Source organism: Agelaius phoeniceus, chromosome 1, assembly GCF_051311805.1.
Source record: "Agelaius phoeniceus isolate bAgePho1 chromosome 1, bAgePho1.hap1, whole genome shotgun sequence".
In the NCBI taxonomy this organism is placed as follows: domain Eukaryota; kingdom Metazoa; phylum Chordata; class Aves; order Passeriformes; family Icteridae; genus Agelaius; species Agelaius phoeniceus.
The window spans coordinates 127,147,149-127,164,667 of NC_135265.1; the positions used below are offsets into that span (position 1 = coordinate 127,147,149).

A 17,519-nucleotide genomic window follows, 5' to 3' on the forward strand; every position below is an offset into this window, starting at 1 on the left:
GGTGGGAACAATAGAGCTGGATGTGGTGCTCCACATGGAGTCCCCCGAGAGCAGAACAGAGGGGGAGAATCACCTCCCTCACTTGATGGTCGTGTTCCTTGTGATGAAGCCCAGAATATGGTTGGATCTGAGGGCTCTGAGTATGCACTGCTGACTCATATAGAGTTCCTTTTCAACCAACATTCTTGATACCTTTTGCCAGAAGCAGTTATTTGCCAGAAAGTACCTACTGGATATGACCTCATTTTCTTGCCATCTAAATGAAGTGACACAAAGTAAAGAGAGTTTTCCAGGCAAACTATGAACAACAAATTGTCAAAATGAAAAATTACCCACTTTCAGACTGCATTTTTCACATGAACTGTTTGTTCTGAGCTATTTGAAAGTAGCTAACTGTTGTTGCAGGCCCCCAACCGGGAAATACTTAGCATTGACTCCATGATTCCAGAAGGCTGATCAATCACTTTATTATACTATACTTATTAAGAAACTCATCACCCTTACAGACAGATCCAATTGGTCAATCAATCCAAACACCATTGCAAGTGGCCAATAAAGAAAACACCTTTTGGTAAACAAATCTCCATAACACATTCCATGTGTGCACAACAGGTGCAGCAAGTGGAAATAAGAATTGTTTCTCATTCTTTTCTCTCATCTTCTTATAGCCTTCCCCAGGAAAATGCCTGGGAAAGTTGTGTGCTGCTCTCTGTAGCCAGAGAGCTGCTGCCACAGCTAACACCTTCACAGAAATTAGGATCAATATACAAAGGAGGAAAATTGAAGCATTTCTCAAATAATCTAATTAATTTTGCAGATCTCTAATTTCTTGGTGTACAAATGGATATGGAACTGGAAGCTACATCTTCTGAGACAGTGAAGTTATTAAAACAAAACTGGAGCTCGTTATTGTGGCTTATAAAGCAGTTTTGTTCCAAAGTGTTCCCATTTCTTTAGCAGAGATGGAGGACCCTGAGAGGTATTGAATAAGGCTTTGTCTTCTTGCAAAATGAATCTTTTCACTTGTATACACATACACAAATTAACCATGGTTATACTTTAAATCTGGAGTCAAGTATAATTTAGTTTCATGCTGACCTTGTCTAGTTGTCAGTAGCTAGGGGTATTTCATGTTCTGGATGACTCTTTATAGGCTATAAAACTAAAACTGTCTTGCTGTGTAGAGCATTCACAGAAAAGTAAAATTCCAGCCATGTAATTGTATAAGGATGAGTAATGGTAATGTGGTTTTGCTGGGAGGAGACAAAAATCATGCAAGGGCAGTTCAGCAAGAAGGTAACAAGATAGGAAGGAGGAGTCAGAGAGAGAGAGACCTTGAGAGTGTTCATTCCTTCACAGAATCTTGCAGTTGGGGAAGAGAGGCTAGAAGCAATTCTCAGAACTAAATTATTTTGGTAGCTTTATTGAATAGACTCTATAAAATTAGTGTGCTTGTATTGTTAAATTCTAATGTGCATGTCCCACAGTGGTAAACCACTTGAAAAGAAACTTCAAATGTTTGGTAAACATGGTGCATAAAAGTGCAAGCAGAGCCCTCATCTGTCAGGGACTGTGACCACATAATCCAGTGAAAAATGTTACAGAAAATGGCAATAAAGGAAGCCTAAAGTTCCACAAGCCCAATTTTGTGCAAATCATACGATCACAGAATGGTTTGTCTTGATAGGGACCTTAAAGATCATCTAATTCCAATCTCCCCTGCCACAGACCGGGGCAATTTCCACTAGACCAGGTTGCTCAAGTACTAGTATTATGTTCTCAATGGACAATAACAATCAGCCAATGAAATTTACCAGTCTATTGCAAGCAAGTTGTCAAAATTTCAAACTATGCAACTGCTCCTGGTAGCTTGAAACAGCAATATGAAGGAGTCTTCAGGAGAAGTACTGTAGCATTCAGCAAGAGTAAGGGAGAAGATGAAGGGCAATCACATAAAATACATACTGAATTCCCCAAATTTACTGTGAGTTGGCTCTTTTATTTTTTTCTTCTTAAGATACAGCAGCCAGAGTGGAACATCAGTTAACAATCAATTCTGCTACCAAAATATTTGACAGAGTCTACAACATGTGATTTTAAAAATGTTACTTTTGTATTTTAAAAGAGCTTAGACATAGGAAAGTCAGGTAAAACCTGAAGCCAAAAATGTAACCTGATTAAACTCTACATTGAATATGCTTCTCAAAAATCATCAATAAAGGAGAGAGAAAATTATTAATACCCATATTCTTAGATGCCCTTAGAATCTGGAGGTAACCACAAAGAAATATGCCAGGCAGAATAAAGCAGGAGAGTATCCAGACTGCAGTGTTCCATGCTATGGAAGGTAGGAGCACAAGTGAACAAACTGTTGATACCAGGATTGTTTTCACATGGGAGCTTGCAAAGTGCTAGCTGTGCTTGGAAGAAATGACAGGCCAGCCATCGATCTAACAGAGCAGGCCAGATTTTATGAGGCCTTTATTTTACAATTTTTCTGCCTGAGTGCAACGTAGTCAACCTAGAACTGGTCTAGAGGATACACAGCTGGTTGTGTGATGCACCACTGTCCTTTCCACTCATCTCTGACCAGACTGGAATTGAATCCAGTTCTGTGCTCGGTTATAGAAGAATCTCCTTATCAGATGCACTTGCAATGGAAATTATTACTCGGTGGGTCAGGAGTAAAAGAATGCTTTTGCAGATTCTCAGAATCTGGTATCTTCATTTATATTGTAACTGCACTTGCAAAGCATTGTCTGGGAAAAACAGTCACCATGGCTTGACATCACAAGCAGTGCTCAGGATCCTGAAAGTTCTGTCTCCTTCACGTGTCCATTTTTCTGCTTTAAATCTTGATTTGTTCAATCCAAAATAACAAAATTACCTAGTAATTTAATCAGTAAACTTAGTTTAAATGAGAACACAAATTTAACTTAAGCCTTTTGACATTTTGAAAAATGGAAACCACGTGATGCAATTTTCTAGATTTTTTTTCTTTTACATGAACTCTGACATTGTTGCATTCCAATTGATTAATTTTTTCTGAACTGTGCTTTTGTGTTTCATTCAGTGCTTCTAAGACAGCTTCTCTGAAAAGTACATAAAGTTTCAGATTTCTGGTTTTGTAATCTTAAAGAGTTAGTCTTTCAACTCCAGTGCTACCACTATGATTTTAATTTAAACTGCTATTCAGTGAAAGGCTGTGGAAACACTAAACCCATCACTTAATCCTACACCTGTCAACAAGAGTCTGCTGTAGTTGTCAATGCAAGTCAAATGACACTCCTTCAATGTACACAATATTATTAGCAAATTGGATAATCAATCACATGTGTATGGTTTGACAGTAGTACTTTGAACACACTGAATTTAAAACAGATTTTTGAGAGGCTGGACCCATCTCTCTTGTACTAAGGAAGAAAAAATATCATAGGGACATTGCAAACTCCCCAGTCAGACTATACAAATAAAGGACAACTTTGGGAAATCTTTTTCTTTGCCTTACTATGAAATGTTCCCACAGGAAACATAAATAATTGGACAATAGTTTAGATGACAGAAAAATAGCTTTGCCACAGGAGAAAGTTGGGGAGATATTAAGTAGATTTACACAAGTCTCTTTACATTGGAAAACTACTGTTTTGTTTCTAAAGAGCATCAGGATAACATTGTTAAGCATAGGCTGTGCCTGCAGCCAGAGTAAGTAGTTTTGGTTAGGAGGAATTCTAATACTTAGCTGTACAGAAAGTTGTTGGGGGTTAGTTTTGCCTGCATCACTATTCTGTCTTGCTTCCATAAACAGCTCTGAAACCAGCTGATCCCCAGAGTCTGAATATTGATCTCAATGTCTTTGTCCTTGTCTGCTTCACAAGCTTTGCCTAATCCTCTACAGAAAAATGTCTTAGTGTTTTAATTACCTGAATGTGTATATGCAACTTTGAATATTTGCCCAAGCTTTGTCTAAAATTCAGGTTGCACAATAAGTTCAACAGTTTTCCCAAAATATATTTCACTGGCATAAGAGTTCTTGGAAGAGAGGATGAGAGTAGAGAAGGAGCATATCTAGAGACAGAAAAAATACAGCCTAAAAATACAGCCTAATCATATTGCAAATAAATTCTGCCTAGTGCCTGCAGAAAGATACTTTAATGGAAAATGGTGTACTGTATGTCAACTTTTTAATGTATATATATCCTTCTTGGACAAAATGCACCTCTTCAGGTTAGAACTGGAAAAAAAATTTCAGTTTTACAGAAAAAAAAAAATCCACTTAAAGTATTACATTCCAAGATGCACTTATTGAAACTTAACTCCTTATCTTTTCCCCACTCAGGAAAAAATGCATATTGCTCTTATTAATTGAATATATGTGCAGAATTAGGGGAAAAAAACCAAAAAAACTTTTATTAACTTATGGTTACAAAATTACTATGCAATTTAATCATTAATTGAAATATACAAATAGTAGGTTATGTTCAATTGCTTGGCATTTTGGGACAAGTGATTGGGGATTTTGGGGTTAAGATGTTCTTTTTAGCTATACCTATTTGCCCTCATAACTTCATTATGGAAATGAATGTAAAATACTTCTCTGCAACTATTTTTCCTCTTCCAGCCCCCTCTTTTTTCCTAGTTGAAAGAATCACTGAAATAATTTGACTTTTGACAGTAAGTCTGCCAGCAAAAAAACAGGCTCTGGAGAATGTTCTCTTTCTCTGCAGAATATACAGCCTGAACAGCAAAACAGCAGTGTCCCTCCACTTCTATCAGCATTCTCATCCTATCAGCATTCTCATCCTTAGCTAAAATAGAATTTTCTTTCAAGTAAAGGTGGGATTCAGCCCACCAATTTGATTTATGTATGAGCATGTAGGTAACCATCCACTGAAAAGTGACCTGAAATCTCCACCATTTTTTTTCAATAGTTTATGGAAGCAACTTACATCTGATTGATTTTCTAATGGGGAAAGTTTCTATCTCTAAATACTTCTTCTCTAAATCATCTAGTTACCCTCACCGACTTCCTTTTCAACATCATATCAGTTTAGACTGATTCTCTTTTGCTCTCAACAACAAAAATTTCTAACACTCTTTTCCCATGACATGAGAAATTATTTCACAAATGACTGGAATACTAGTTTCAAACATTAGGTTGATATGGGCTTCCCAAAAAGAGTTTGATTGAACAAATATTGCTTTTATATTTAATATTTTTATTCAGGCCTCATAACAGAGAAGAAACTGACAGCATAAATGGCAATAGCACTGTCAATTAAATTAAGATACATTATGCCTATTTTGTCAACATTTATGATTTAAATGTATCTTTGTACCTGTGGAAAGAAAAAGTGATATTAGCTAAGGCTGATAATGGAAGACAAAAGCCTTGTTGACAGGAATACAACAAGAGGTATTTCTGCTTGTTCTGCATTAACTCTCCTAAAGTTAGAACAACCCCACAGAAGTCAGCTACACCACTGATGTTTGGAGCTACCTAAGTTAAGACAGGATGTGATCATTAGTTTATAAACATTTTTTGAGGGCATAGCAGAGAATGGAAAAAAAATTGTACTTTTGTAGTAATATGATATCAACACCAGGTATATAAGGACATAATAATATCCATACATTTATTTCAAAGAAGCAGGAGCATAACACTCTATTTGCCTGCCTGGCACATGTGCAACTGCTGATATGCACAGGAACTTTGAATACACACAGCATCATAGCTCTGAAAATATGGTCATGGGAGAGACATTTATTCTTCAGGCATGCACAGTTTTAAAGATATGCATAGTGCTTAGTGAAACCAAAAAAGACAGCTTGTACAAGATTGTCTTGGTGATACTAAGTTAGGAAAAGGAACCATGACTTCTGTTCAGTAGAAGCACATTTTATTGATGAGTTTTCTTTGCCTCATTGTGAGACACATGTAAAGCAGTGCCTTTTACTGTCTACTGCATTAATATCAGCATTATGCAGGCAGTTCTATTGTTAATATTGTCGAGATGGCACATGCTTGTGGGTAAGTAATCTGCCTGTTTACAGTGCCATTAGGAAACTGCTGACTCCAACAGTTCACAGGCTTGTTTAAACCTTTCTCTGCTTCTGACCTGCTGAGTATCTGGTATTCAGCACTGTGTGAGTGATTACCTGTGGCCTCCATTACACAGGCTGTTGGGTTGCTAAGGAATTACTCTCAAGAGGTTAAGAGCCATGTAGTCACCTTGATCTCAGTGTCAGTGATTATCTGTGCTTTTCTGCTTGCTGTTGTACTGCAGCACTGACCAAGTCTTATGTCTGTACCTTGACATGCAGAAGTAGGAACAATTATAGCTGTAGGTAGAAAGATGTACTGGTTGCTTTCACATTATAATCTCTTCAATTCAACATATTATTACAGATGAAACATCATCACTCAACATAAAATTTTCGTACCCATTGAGGGGCCAGCAGTCCTTATTCTATTCTGTAAGCCAGAGCTGAGTTACTACAGAACTCAGTATATAGTCATTCTTCAGCCTTACTCTAACTGGTGCCAGTGAATTATTCTCCACCAGCTTCATGGTCTTCAACATTGAAAAAGTGAATTTGTCCAGTCTTTATGCAAATTAAATAAATGTCAACTCCAGGCAAAAGGTTTCATGTGACAGGGCTTTTAAATTTAATAGTTTTTCTTCAAATTGTCTGTTATCTTCTACTTAAAAACACACATTGAATATTAACTATGGTCTAACTGAAGCTATTAAACATTCAGCTAAAAAAACTACTAGGAAGCTATGAATAACTGTAAATAAAATAATAGCTTTGATACTTGCTACTTCTTAGTTCCTTGCAGACTGAAGTGAAAGACAAAATAAGAGCCATCATATAGTTCAGAAAAAAAATTGCTAGTTTTACATTAAGATACAGTGATGCATCTTAAGATACAGACACATGATCACTATACACAGTCCACTATTATTTAATGATATTTTACATCCTCTGCCACACACAGCTTACCTGCTGCTGGTTTCTAGTCTCTCAGGCTTGTTCTATTCAGTGTTTCACATGATATGTATCTTAGGATTTCTTTTCTCAAATAAATTAAAGAAAGGGTCACAGATGCCTGCAGCTCTCGTGATCTTCTGCTGCAATATTGTGCAGGCAGACAGTACAATATATTCTATTATTTGCAATTGGGTACTTGCATGTGAAAGAGGTGTTGCAGAGACAGAAATTGTGCCCTGACCTGCTCTGGTAGAATTCTTCACACATTCTTCAAAGTATGCACTAAAAACCCCATTTTGCTCAATGTTCAAGAGCAGAAACTATCCACAAGTCCATTCCCTGCAAAGAAAAGCTTCTTTGATATGTAGTTGATCTTTAAGGTCCTTTCCAGCCTAAATCACACCATCATTCTACTGTGCCCCTTTATTTTCAGGGAAAGTTTTCTTCTGTATTTTGTCCTTATTACCTCTCTCTTTTCTAGTTTTTTCCTTTCTCAATTAAAGCTTCTCCTTCTTTTGTGATACTTTCTTCATATTTCTTACCTTTACTATTCATGATTGTCCTTCTCAAAACAGTAAAAGAGCATTTTAATAGGCTGAGTATAAACAAATCCTTGTGACTTTTCCATAGAGAGTCTTTACTGGCTCATTGGTTTGTTGGTTTGGGTTTGGGGGTTTTTTGGTTGTTTTTTTTTTTTGGGTGTATGAGATAGATAAGACTTCTTTGTTATTTCTTCACCACAAAAGTAGAAAGTTGTTAATGGAATGCAAAACCAGGAATCTGGGATTGACTTTGCTATTAACAGCTCACAAGTAGTTTTCTCATGAACCTGTGTAATTTCTCATTTGTTCATTTCCCTTGATGGTGCCTGTCTTTTCTCAGATTGGTATGTTTATTGCTTCCTAAACCTGAGAGGAAATGCATCCCTGCGACACTTATTTAGCATTTATTTTTTAACTTTTTACTTTTTCTCTTTTTGATGAAAACAATTTGGTGGACTCAAGGAGTAGCAAGAAGCCCAATCCTTTCCATGTTTCTCTAAATCAAAGTAACTGTCTTAGCTCACCTTATCACTCATTTCCCACTCTTTCATGTATTTAACTGTCTTCCTACTTCACTGATCATCCTATGTTAGACCGGAAAAGAAGAGGGCGTCAGTTTTGGAATGCTAACTTCATTTGATCACTCTCACAGAGAATTACACTGTAATGATCCTCTAATTACAGAGCTGTCTCACTGTGTTAAATCCTATCTGTGTGTGCTGTCAACTGTTTACACAGTTCCATGTGCCCCAGACTTCACATTTCCAAATACACAGTGATAGCTGACAGCAGCATTGACAAACATAATGTACATTGTGCACAGTACAAAAGAAGTGGAAGGACTTTGAAGAAGGGATATATATTTGAGAGTAAGCCAATATTACCACAGAAGTTTTAATCAGTGTGTATTTTCCTATAAAACAGTTCTTTCTTGTTTTTCTGTGTTTTTCCACAGTGGTTATGTCTTTGATTATGATTACTACAGAGATGATTTCTACAATCGGTATGTGTGCCTGTATTTTTGTACATCCTACATAATTTCTCATGTTGTTGATAATATAATCCCATTGTTTGGTTAAACAGGCTAATTCTGATTTTATTGATTATTCACTGCATTATTTCTATTGTGTATAAAAAGACTATTTTTAATATCTTGCAGAGAAGATCACCACCACCAAATGTATGCTTACTATGCAGGTCCTTAGATTTTATCCTTCTCTAAGAGGTTTTGGGGTATTTGCTGTGCTGAACAGTTTAATGGTAGTTTAGTAGAGTTCTTCCAGGCTTACTTTCACTAGGATGTGTAGTGGCTGTGAAATTTTTCAGTATGATGTTCCTGGCTTTGTCCAGAAGAACTTTGAAAGAAGCAAAAGCTGAACAGTGCGTTCCTGTGGGACAAAAAGAATTTGGATGCCTGAGCAATTGGAGATTTTGCCTTGAGTAGTTACACACAGCCTAGCTCAGCACTGTGAAAATGTATTTATTCAGATGTAGCAGAATCCTCACAAAACAGGAATAGCAAGAATGGTCACAGATAACCAACTTGTTAGCCAGCAGTGCTGTGTTTTTTTTCATTACAGCAGCTTGGTTTGTCACAGGACAAGTGAGCCAGAGAGGAACAAATCATTGCTCCACCAACCTGTTCTAATCTGATATTTCTCATATGTAAAGCAATGGACAGTAGCAGGGGGACAGTTTACACCCAGAAGTTAAGTTAGGTATCTGTGCTATATGCCTTTCTGCTAGGAACACAGTAGGAAAAATGTAGAAACAGTATTTTCATGTTTGTTTTCTCCTGATGTGGGTTCAATTTGAGACACTAGTTTTAGTTTTGCATATAAATTACCATGCCCCCTTTGGACAAAGCTAGAAATAGTGAGATACAGCATAGCATATGAACATATGAAGTAAAAGCCTTCAAAGCAGTTTAATCCTGCTCAGTCCAGCCTTTGCAGTAGGAGTAGCACATGTCCTGTAAAAAGTTAGTTTCCATAGGCTTTTATTTATTTTTTCCAAGCTCTGAATTTCATCTGTGGAATTGTATGTTTTTAAACAGAATAGTGTTTCTCATCTATGCCACACGAATAATAAAGATATATATCTAGTTTTTTCCTCAATTCTGTATTTTATGTGTAGCATAAATGATAAACTCTAATGGTTAATTTTCACCAAAAAAAATTTAAAAAAACTTATTGGACATTAAGGGTTGTTTCTTGGTGTCTCACTTGATAATTGCATTCTTATGGAAAACTATTGACAGTGAAACGTATCCATAGATCTATTCAATAGTATAATTTTTTTAATTTAGAAGTCCTTCAGAATTAAGACAGCAGAACTTCTATGGTAGAAAACCTGAATATGAGATTGGCCTCATTAGGCTGGACATGCTGATATTCTGAAAATAAAAACTGTATGAGGCGAACAGTCTCTTTTAGATACCAGAAGATGGAAGGGAAAGATGAAAATCTCAATATAGTAGTCATGGGAAAGAAAATCCTGTGGAGAATTTGGTGTGCAAACTACTTATAGGAAATATAAATTAAGAAATATAGTCATGATTCTTTGAATTTTTGAACTTCTGAACTTTCTGAATTTCTATGTTTTATCCCAAACCATAGATCTTGTTTCCTAATATTTCAGCTAATTCCTGTTATTAGCTTTCCAGACGCCTTGAAGAGAGAGTATGTCTTTCTTACCTTGACTAAAGCAGTGATACGGTCAAAAAAGGGTGTCAGGAATGGATAGTTCTTTAAAATAAAATCTATATGAAGACAGATTGGCAAGACTGTACTAAACTGTACATTTAGAAGGGTGACTGAAAGAAAAAGCATAGTTGTATGCACACTAGTAATTATTGGGGCAAAGAATTGCTTTGGGACTGAGCATTTTTCTTTATAATTTCTTGTATGCTAATATGCTTTCTTTTAAAAAACAATGCTTCCATTTATGGATTTGAACCACTGTCTCGGTCCCTCTGGGAGCCTCTCAGGAACCCTGGGCCTGTCCCGGGTCGGCAGACACCGGGGGGCAGCCCCGACACGGCCGACAGCGGGGAGACACTGTCTGTGTGTGCCCCGAGGGTGCTGAGGGCACCTGGGCTGACAGCAGGGAGACACTGTCTGTGTGTGCCCCGAGGGTGCTGAGGGCACCTGGGCTGGCAGGGAGACACTGTCTGTGTGTGCCCCGAGGGTACTGAGGGCACCTGGGCTGGGGGGAGACACTGTCTGTGTGTGCCCCGAGGGTGCTGAGGGCACCTGGGCTGGGGGGAGACACCGTCTGTGTGTGCCCCGAGGGTGCTGAGGGCACCTGGGCTGGCAGGGAGACACTCTGTGTGTGCCCCGAGGGTACTGAGGGCACCTGGGCTGGAGGGGAGACACTCTCTGTGCCCCGAGGGTACTGAGGGCACCTGGACTGGGGGGAGACACTGTCTGTGTGTGCCCCGAGGGTGCTGAGGGCACCTGGGCTGGCAGGGAGACACTGTCTGTGTGTGCCCCGAGGGTACTGAGGGCACCTGGGCTGACAGCAGGGAGACACTGTCTGTGTGTGCCCCGAGGGTACTGAGGGCACCTGGGCTGGCAGGGAGACACTCTCTGTGTGTGCCCCGAGGGTACTGAGGGCACCTGGGCTGGCAGCAGGGAGACACTCTCTGTGTGTGCCCCGAGGGTGCTGAGGGCACCTGGGCTGGCAGGGAGACACTGTCTGTGTGTGCCCCGAGGGTACTGAGGGCACCTGGGCTGACAGCAGGGAGACACTGTCTGTGTGTGCCCCGAGGGTACTGAGGGCACCTGGGCTGACAGGGAGACACTCTCTGTGTGTGCCCCGAGGGTGCTGAGGGCACCTGGGCTGGCAGGGAGACACTGTCTGTGTGTGCCCCGAGGGTGCTGAGGGCACCTGGGCTGACAGCAGGCAGACACTCTCTGTGTGTGCCCCGAGGGTGCTGAGGGCACCTGGGCTGGCAGGGAGACACTGTCTGTGTGTGCCCCGAGGGTGCTGAGGGTACCTGGGCTGGCAGGGAGACACTGTCTGTGTGTGCCCCGAGGGTACTGAGGGCACCTGGGCTGGGGGGAGACACTGTCTGTGTGTGCCCCGAGGGTGCTGAGGGCACCTGGGCTGGGGGGAGACACCGTCTGTGTGTGCCCCGAGGGTGCTGAGGGCACCTGGGCTGGCAGGGAGACACTCTGTGTGTGCCCCGAGGGTACTGAGGGCACCTGGGCTGGAGGGGAGACACTCTCTGTGCCCCGAGGGTACTGAGGGCACCTGGACTGGGGGGAGACACTGTCTGTGTGTGCCCCGAGGGTGCTGAGGGCACCTGGGCTGGCAGGGAGACACTGTCTGTGTGTGCCCCGAGGGTACTGAGGGCACCTGGGCTGACAGCAGGGAGACACTGTCTGTGTGTGCCCCGAGGGTACTGAGGGCACCTGGGCTGGCAGGGAGACACTCTCTGTGTGTGCCCCGAGGGTACTGAGGGCACCTGGGCTGGCAGCAGGGAGACACTCTCTGTGTGTGCCCCGAGGGTGCTGAGGGCACCTGGGCTGGCAGGGAGACACTGTCTGTGTGTGCCCCGAGGGTACTGAGGGCACCTGGGCTGACAGCAGGGAGACACTGTCTGTGTGTGCCCCGAGGGTACTGAGGGCACCTGGGCTGACAGGGAGACACTCTCTGTGTGTGCCCCGAGGGTGCTGAGGGCACCTGGGCTGGCAGGGAGACACTGTCTGTGTGTGCCCCGAGGGTGCTGAGGGCACCTGGGCTGACAGCAGGCAGACACTCTCTGTGTGTGCCCCGAGGGTGCTGAGGGCACCTGGGCTGGCAGGGAGACACTGTCTGTGTGTGCCCCGAGGGTGCTGAGGGCACCTGGGCTGGCAGGGAGACACTGTCTGTGTGTGCCCCGAGGGTGCTGAGGGCACCTGGGCTGGCAGGGAGACACTCTCTGTGCCCCGAGGGTGCTGAGGGCACCTGGGCTGGCGCCTGTGCAGCACAAGAGACACCAGAGACATCGGTAGAAGAGAAAGGGCCGACTCTTAGCAGGGGTCAATCCAAGGTTTTATTAGGAGTCCCGAAGGAGCTCCTGCACCTCAGGGGCCTCCTGCCGAGAGCCAAGGGAGATGTGCCAAGGTTACATTTAAAGGGAGGTGGAAACCAAAAGTAGATAACATTTTACCAACCAATAAGTGACCCTAAAGGATGGATGCTGGGGGATAGACATTTAGGACAGCGTATGGGGCAAGGCTTGGGGGGCTGACCCCTGGCCTCTGGCTCATCACTCGATGACTTGGACCAAAACTTCTGGATGGAGGGGATGGGATGCTGAGTGATTGACAGAGAGTCAGGGTGGGGGTTTGAGGCTGATCTCATCCCGGGAGAGGGATAACACAGGTAAAGAGAGGGGGGCACAGTTTGGGATAAACCATTTGGGAAAAATATGGGGATACAAAACAAAACTACTTCAGAATATTACAAGGTATAAAAATGCACTACAACAACCACCACGGTTCAAATGGTGGTTCAAATCCATAAATGGAAGCATTGTTTTTTAAAAGAAAGCATATTATTGGAATATACAGAACCTGAGAAAACAAAATACCAAGACAAAAAGCTTTGCATGATTTCATAAACAAAAATAGGAATAGATTGATAACAGTCATTGAGATAAATATTCTTTTATATATTTTGAGAAAAGGAAGCATAGTTTCACCTTTCACTATATTATCTAAACTATTGAAAGCAGGAAAAAAATCACCTTTGTACAATAATCATATAATGAACTTTTTCATGACAGCTTATAGCACTTCAGAAGCATTTTTTCCCAGTAATATCAAAAAGGAGTTTATGACTAACCTGCAGATCATTTAATATGATAAATGATGACTGCCAATAAGCACTAATATTTGCGTTAAAAGTAGAAAAAGATGGTTTAGTGTCCATCTTCACACAGAATTCTTTAGTTATGCTGACAATGGCTAAAAGCTTCTCATTTGTGGGAATGTATGAGGCCATGGATTTCAGTCATTGAGTGTAACAGGATCTCTGTGTCACATTTTGTAGGCAGCTATGGAAAAGGAGGGAAATGGTTAAACTGTCTGTAGGATTACAGTACAAACAGAAGTGTGGTTTGATTTAAGTACTATGTATGTACTTACCAGAAAATGGGTTAGAAGATTCAAATTTAACTCTGTTCTATTCATCATACTGTTAGATGCTGTGGTGAATGAATTACTCTTTCTTGTGTGTCTGTTTTCAAATGTGTATCTATCTGCCCAGCCAGGTGACAGTACTCACAACTGAGAAAATTAAACATGTGGTTATAAATTTCCATAATTACTAGCTGAAAGTAAATTGAGAATATTTTATGAGGCTGTTGCTTCAGACTGTGAACTGGAAATCTTGGTTTTTGAACTTTCTTCTCTTGACCTATCATATCCAGAATCCATATATTTTATGTTCTAAGAATATCTGTAGCTTTTATTACCTTTTTTACTGCCTTTATTTCCCTTTACATGGGTTAGTTACCTGCTATTAATAACTGTATCATTAGGATTAGGCTATTCTGTTTGGCAACAAAAGTTCATTTTTGTCATAGAGTATCTTTGGTAAAAAGTCTGAATATCTGCCTGCTACAGTGGTTTTGGTTTGAACAATTTTTTTTTTTTTAAATTTATTAAGCATGCTTGGGTATTTTAGGATTTCCGCACCAATTCATTCTGCAATAAAGAGAACATATGCAAAGACTCTTGTTATTTCAGAAACTGCAAGATATTTCTTTAGGGTGATGGTTGTTTTCAGGAAAGTTCTCTTTTGTTCTTTATTTTAAGAATAGCAGATAGAAAACTAGAATTTAAACCATGCATGTAATAAAGGAGCTGAAATGTCACAACAAAATATATTGGTGTTGGCTGTGAACAATGAAATGATGTGGACCTGTGGAAAGCAAGCTATGGATTTTCCATATGGCAAATTGCAGAGTCCCATAATACATCCTTCATTTGAATGACACACAAAAAATCTGAGCTGGTCTGTGCACCAGTGTGTGACTGAAATCTGAATAAGGCACTTAATGTGCATAGGTCCTTGAAATCTAATTTGACTTGATATAAAGTGATTACAGTTTCAAAGGGTAATTTTCTCAGATAACATGCAAATTTAGTTGACAGAGCTCCCATGACACGAAATCACAGAGGGTTTTATGGAGTCCAGCTGACTTAATCTTTTCTAGGTTGTTTGATTACCATGGCCGTGTCCCCCCACCGCCCCGTGCAGTGATTCCACTCAAACGTCCTCGGGTGGCTGTGACAACAACTCGTAGAGGCAAAGGGGTTTTCTCCATGAAGGGAACATCACGGTCCACTTCAAGTGGGGCTTCTTCCTCAGGATCCAAATGTGAGTTGCTCATATCAGTTGAATATTACTGAAACAATGATTCTAGCAATTTCTGCAAACACACAGCTTCCACTATATAGATAGCCCTATTGCAGTAATTTCCTGGCCTAAATCTCTAGCTTGAAACACTGGTTTGATTACCAAAGCTTCCAGCCTCTCCTGCAAGTCAAGGAACACATTGATGACATTTTTAAAGGAAATTCAACATTTGACCTGTTCCCTCAGCCTCAGAAAAGGGCTTTTTAAAATCTCCTCTCAACCTGACTGCTCATTCACCATGAGATCTCATGAACTGCTGGTAACAAAAAAAATAATAATCTTGTTACAAACAGACAGAAGCCCATTGATTTCTGTGGAGACCTCAGGGTTGTATGTAAGCTGGTAGGGGTGGACTGGGGCGGGGAGGCAGGGGAGGTTGGGCTATGTGAATCCTTTTTTACCAGACTCCTTTGAGTGTAGACAGAGGCAAAGCGTCTTTGTTTTAAAGGAAGTTCAAAACAGGATTGGCAACTTGGGTTTATTTAATCCTTCTTTAGTGAGTTGGCCCTAGAAGAGCTGATGAACAGTAGGCATTCCCTCCTCCAAGCTCACCAGGCTGCCCACTCCCTAGTATGTCCTGGGAACTTCATCTTCCTCTTCGTGCATCTTTCAGCACCCACCCGTCTTCCCCTGCCCCTTTTGTGGAGTGATACTGTCCTTGGAAGCGTCACTGGAAGAGGAAGAGAAAGATCAGGTAGGGATCAGATATTAGAAGGAATGAAGGAACTTCAGTAAGTCTTTTGCAGTACCAGAGTGGCCAGCAAAACATCTTGCTGTCTTACCATGAAATAGGTGAACCCATCAACAGTACATCTTACTGCCAGAGGAGTTAATTATGGCATCAAGAGGACCCAGTCATATACTGTGTTTGAATAACATAGTCGAGTCTTACATGCTAGTATCAAGCAAAGAAGATGGACCTCGTGAGCCCATTAGGATCCATCCTTGATCCTCTTGCATGACCCGACGATATCAGAGACCTTGAATGAAAACATGTAGTAAACATGTAAATGCATGTGACTGAGAAAATGGACATGTGGTAAACATAGCTGATGTTGTGCACTCAGGAACAAGGAGCTCAAGACATTCCTTGGAAAGGATGATCTGACAGAGAGGCCTTGTTGTGTGTACAGTTAAATCACTGTTAAATCAAGTCTCCAGGGAATGAATGGGCTGGATGTCCATAACCACTAACAAGAGCTTTGATGCCTAATACACTGGAAGACACATAAATTCAGGTGTCATATTATAAAGCTGACTCAAACCCTAAGAGAATGTCTGGGAGTAGCAATATTTCCTTTGTTCTCTGGAAGATGAACATGAATCTAGACATTTTCATACTTATCTTGAAGTAACCCTTTCCTCAGTATTTTAAGTGATCAATTATGTTTTCTTCTATTATTGTAAAAGAAAGGATGCAGCTCAAGATCTTCACTTTAGGAAACTTTGTTAGTCCTTTTCAGTCCTTGGATCTTTGTGTTTTCACAAAGTGAATTAAAGCTTTAGTTAGATCTCATTTGTTCATCAGTTTCTGTCGTCTTATCTACATGAATAGTTAGTAGTATCAGTACATTCAAATGACTAATTGTCCTAAAGTATGTATTAATAACAATGGGGGTTTTTTTTGCTGCACTTGCCATAAAAAGAGAGTTTATTTTCAGATAAGATTTTATATATTTTTCTCATTGTTCAGAACAAGAATAGCTATAAAATTCTTCTAGAGAGCTGAGGATCTTAGTGTTTGTATCCCAACAGATGTCGAGAAAAGCTCTCAACCAGAAATATGAATTTCTATAGTAGTGAATGAGGCAGAGAATATTACATTAATATCCAGATATATGTTCCTCAGAACTACTGCAAAATTTGTTTCTACAGTTCAAAAAATGCTTTGTAATAGTGTGTCAGGACTTAAATAATGCATAGCATAGATTATAGGATTCAAGCCTAGTCCAAGTATCCACAAGCACTTGCTATAAGATTTCCAAAACACTGCCTGCAAAATATGGCAAATATTGCAGAAACTATAAATTATTTAATGGAAGTGCAATTGAGAGTGTCCAGATTCAAACAGACAGTGTTATTCCCCAGTGGAGGTATCCTTCAATGTATTCAGGTGTGATCTGAATTTTAAGTGTCAGTCTCAGAGCTCCAAGTGACAAGATCATCCTTGGATCAAGCTCTTTACTGAAGAGAGAGCTGTAAGATGCATCACTTAAAACATGGGCTTTTTGACCTTTCTTAGGTTTCTATACTCAATTCATTACAATGAAAATTGGAAAAAAATGCAGACTTTTTATTGTGATAAAATAAATTTCACAAAATATTCTTTCTGCATGCAGCACATCTTTAAAAGGAGTCAGACACCCAGTATACAGGTTTTCATGCCTAATTTTCCCATAAAATTACTTCGCTTTTTGTCAATTCCAGTCAACCCATCATAAATGTAGAAACATGATTTTGTTGACTTGGACAGGAATATAATCAGCTTATTGTAAGACCTTTATCAGAGAAGTAGTGGAGCCATTCTCTTAGAACTTCAGTTTGGAAAGTAGAGAAGGCATGTTTTGCAAC

General features: G+C 40.4%; 1 protein-coding gene across 7 annotated transcripts in view; it reads left to right on the top strand.

Moving 5' to 3' along the window:
- Positions 1-17,519, top strand: part of RALYL (RALY RNA binding protein like) — a 374,493-nt gene that overhangs the window by 326,234 nt on the left and 30,740 nt on the right. For 5 of the 7 annotated variants that reach the window (XM_077186852.1, XM_054638208.2, XM_054638200.2 and 2 more), the window contains 3 exons: positions 8,491-8,538; positions 14,746-14,909; positions 15,562-15,642. In XM_077186852.1, the coding sequence (XP_077042967.1) occupies positions 8,491-8,538; positions 14,746-14,909; positions 15,562-15,642 (293 nt within the window). The remainder of the gene's footprint in view (positions 1-8,490; positions 8,539-14,745; positions 14,910-15,561; positions 15,643-17,519) is intronic. The other 2 variants (XM_054638241.2, XM_054638225.2) reach the window with 1 other exon arrangement.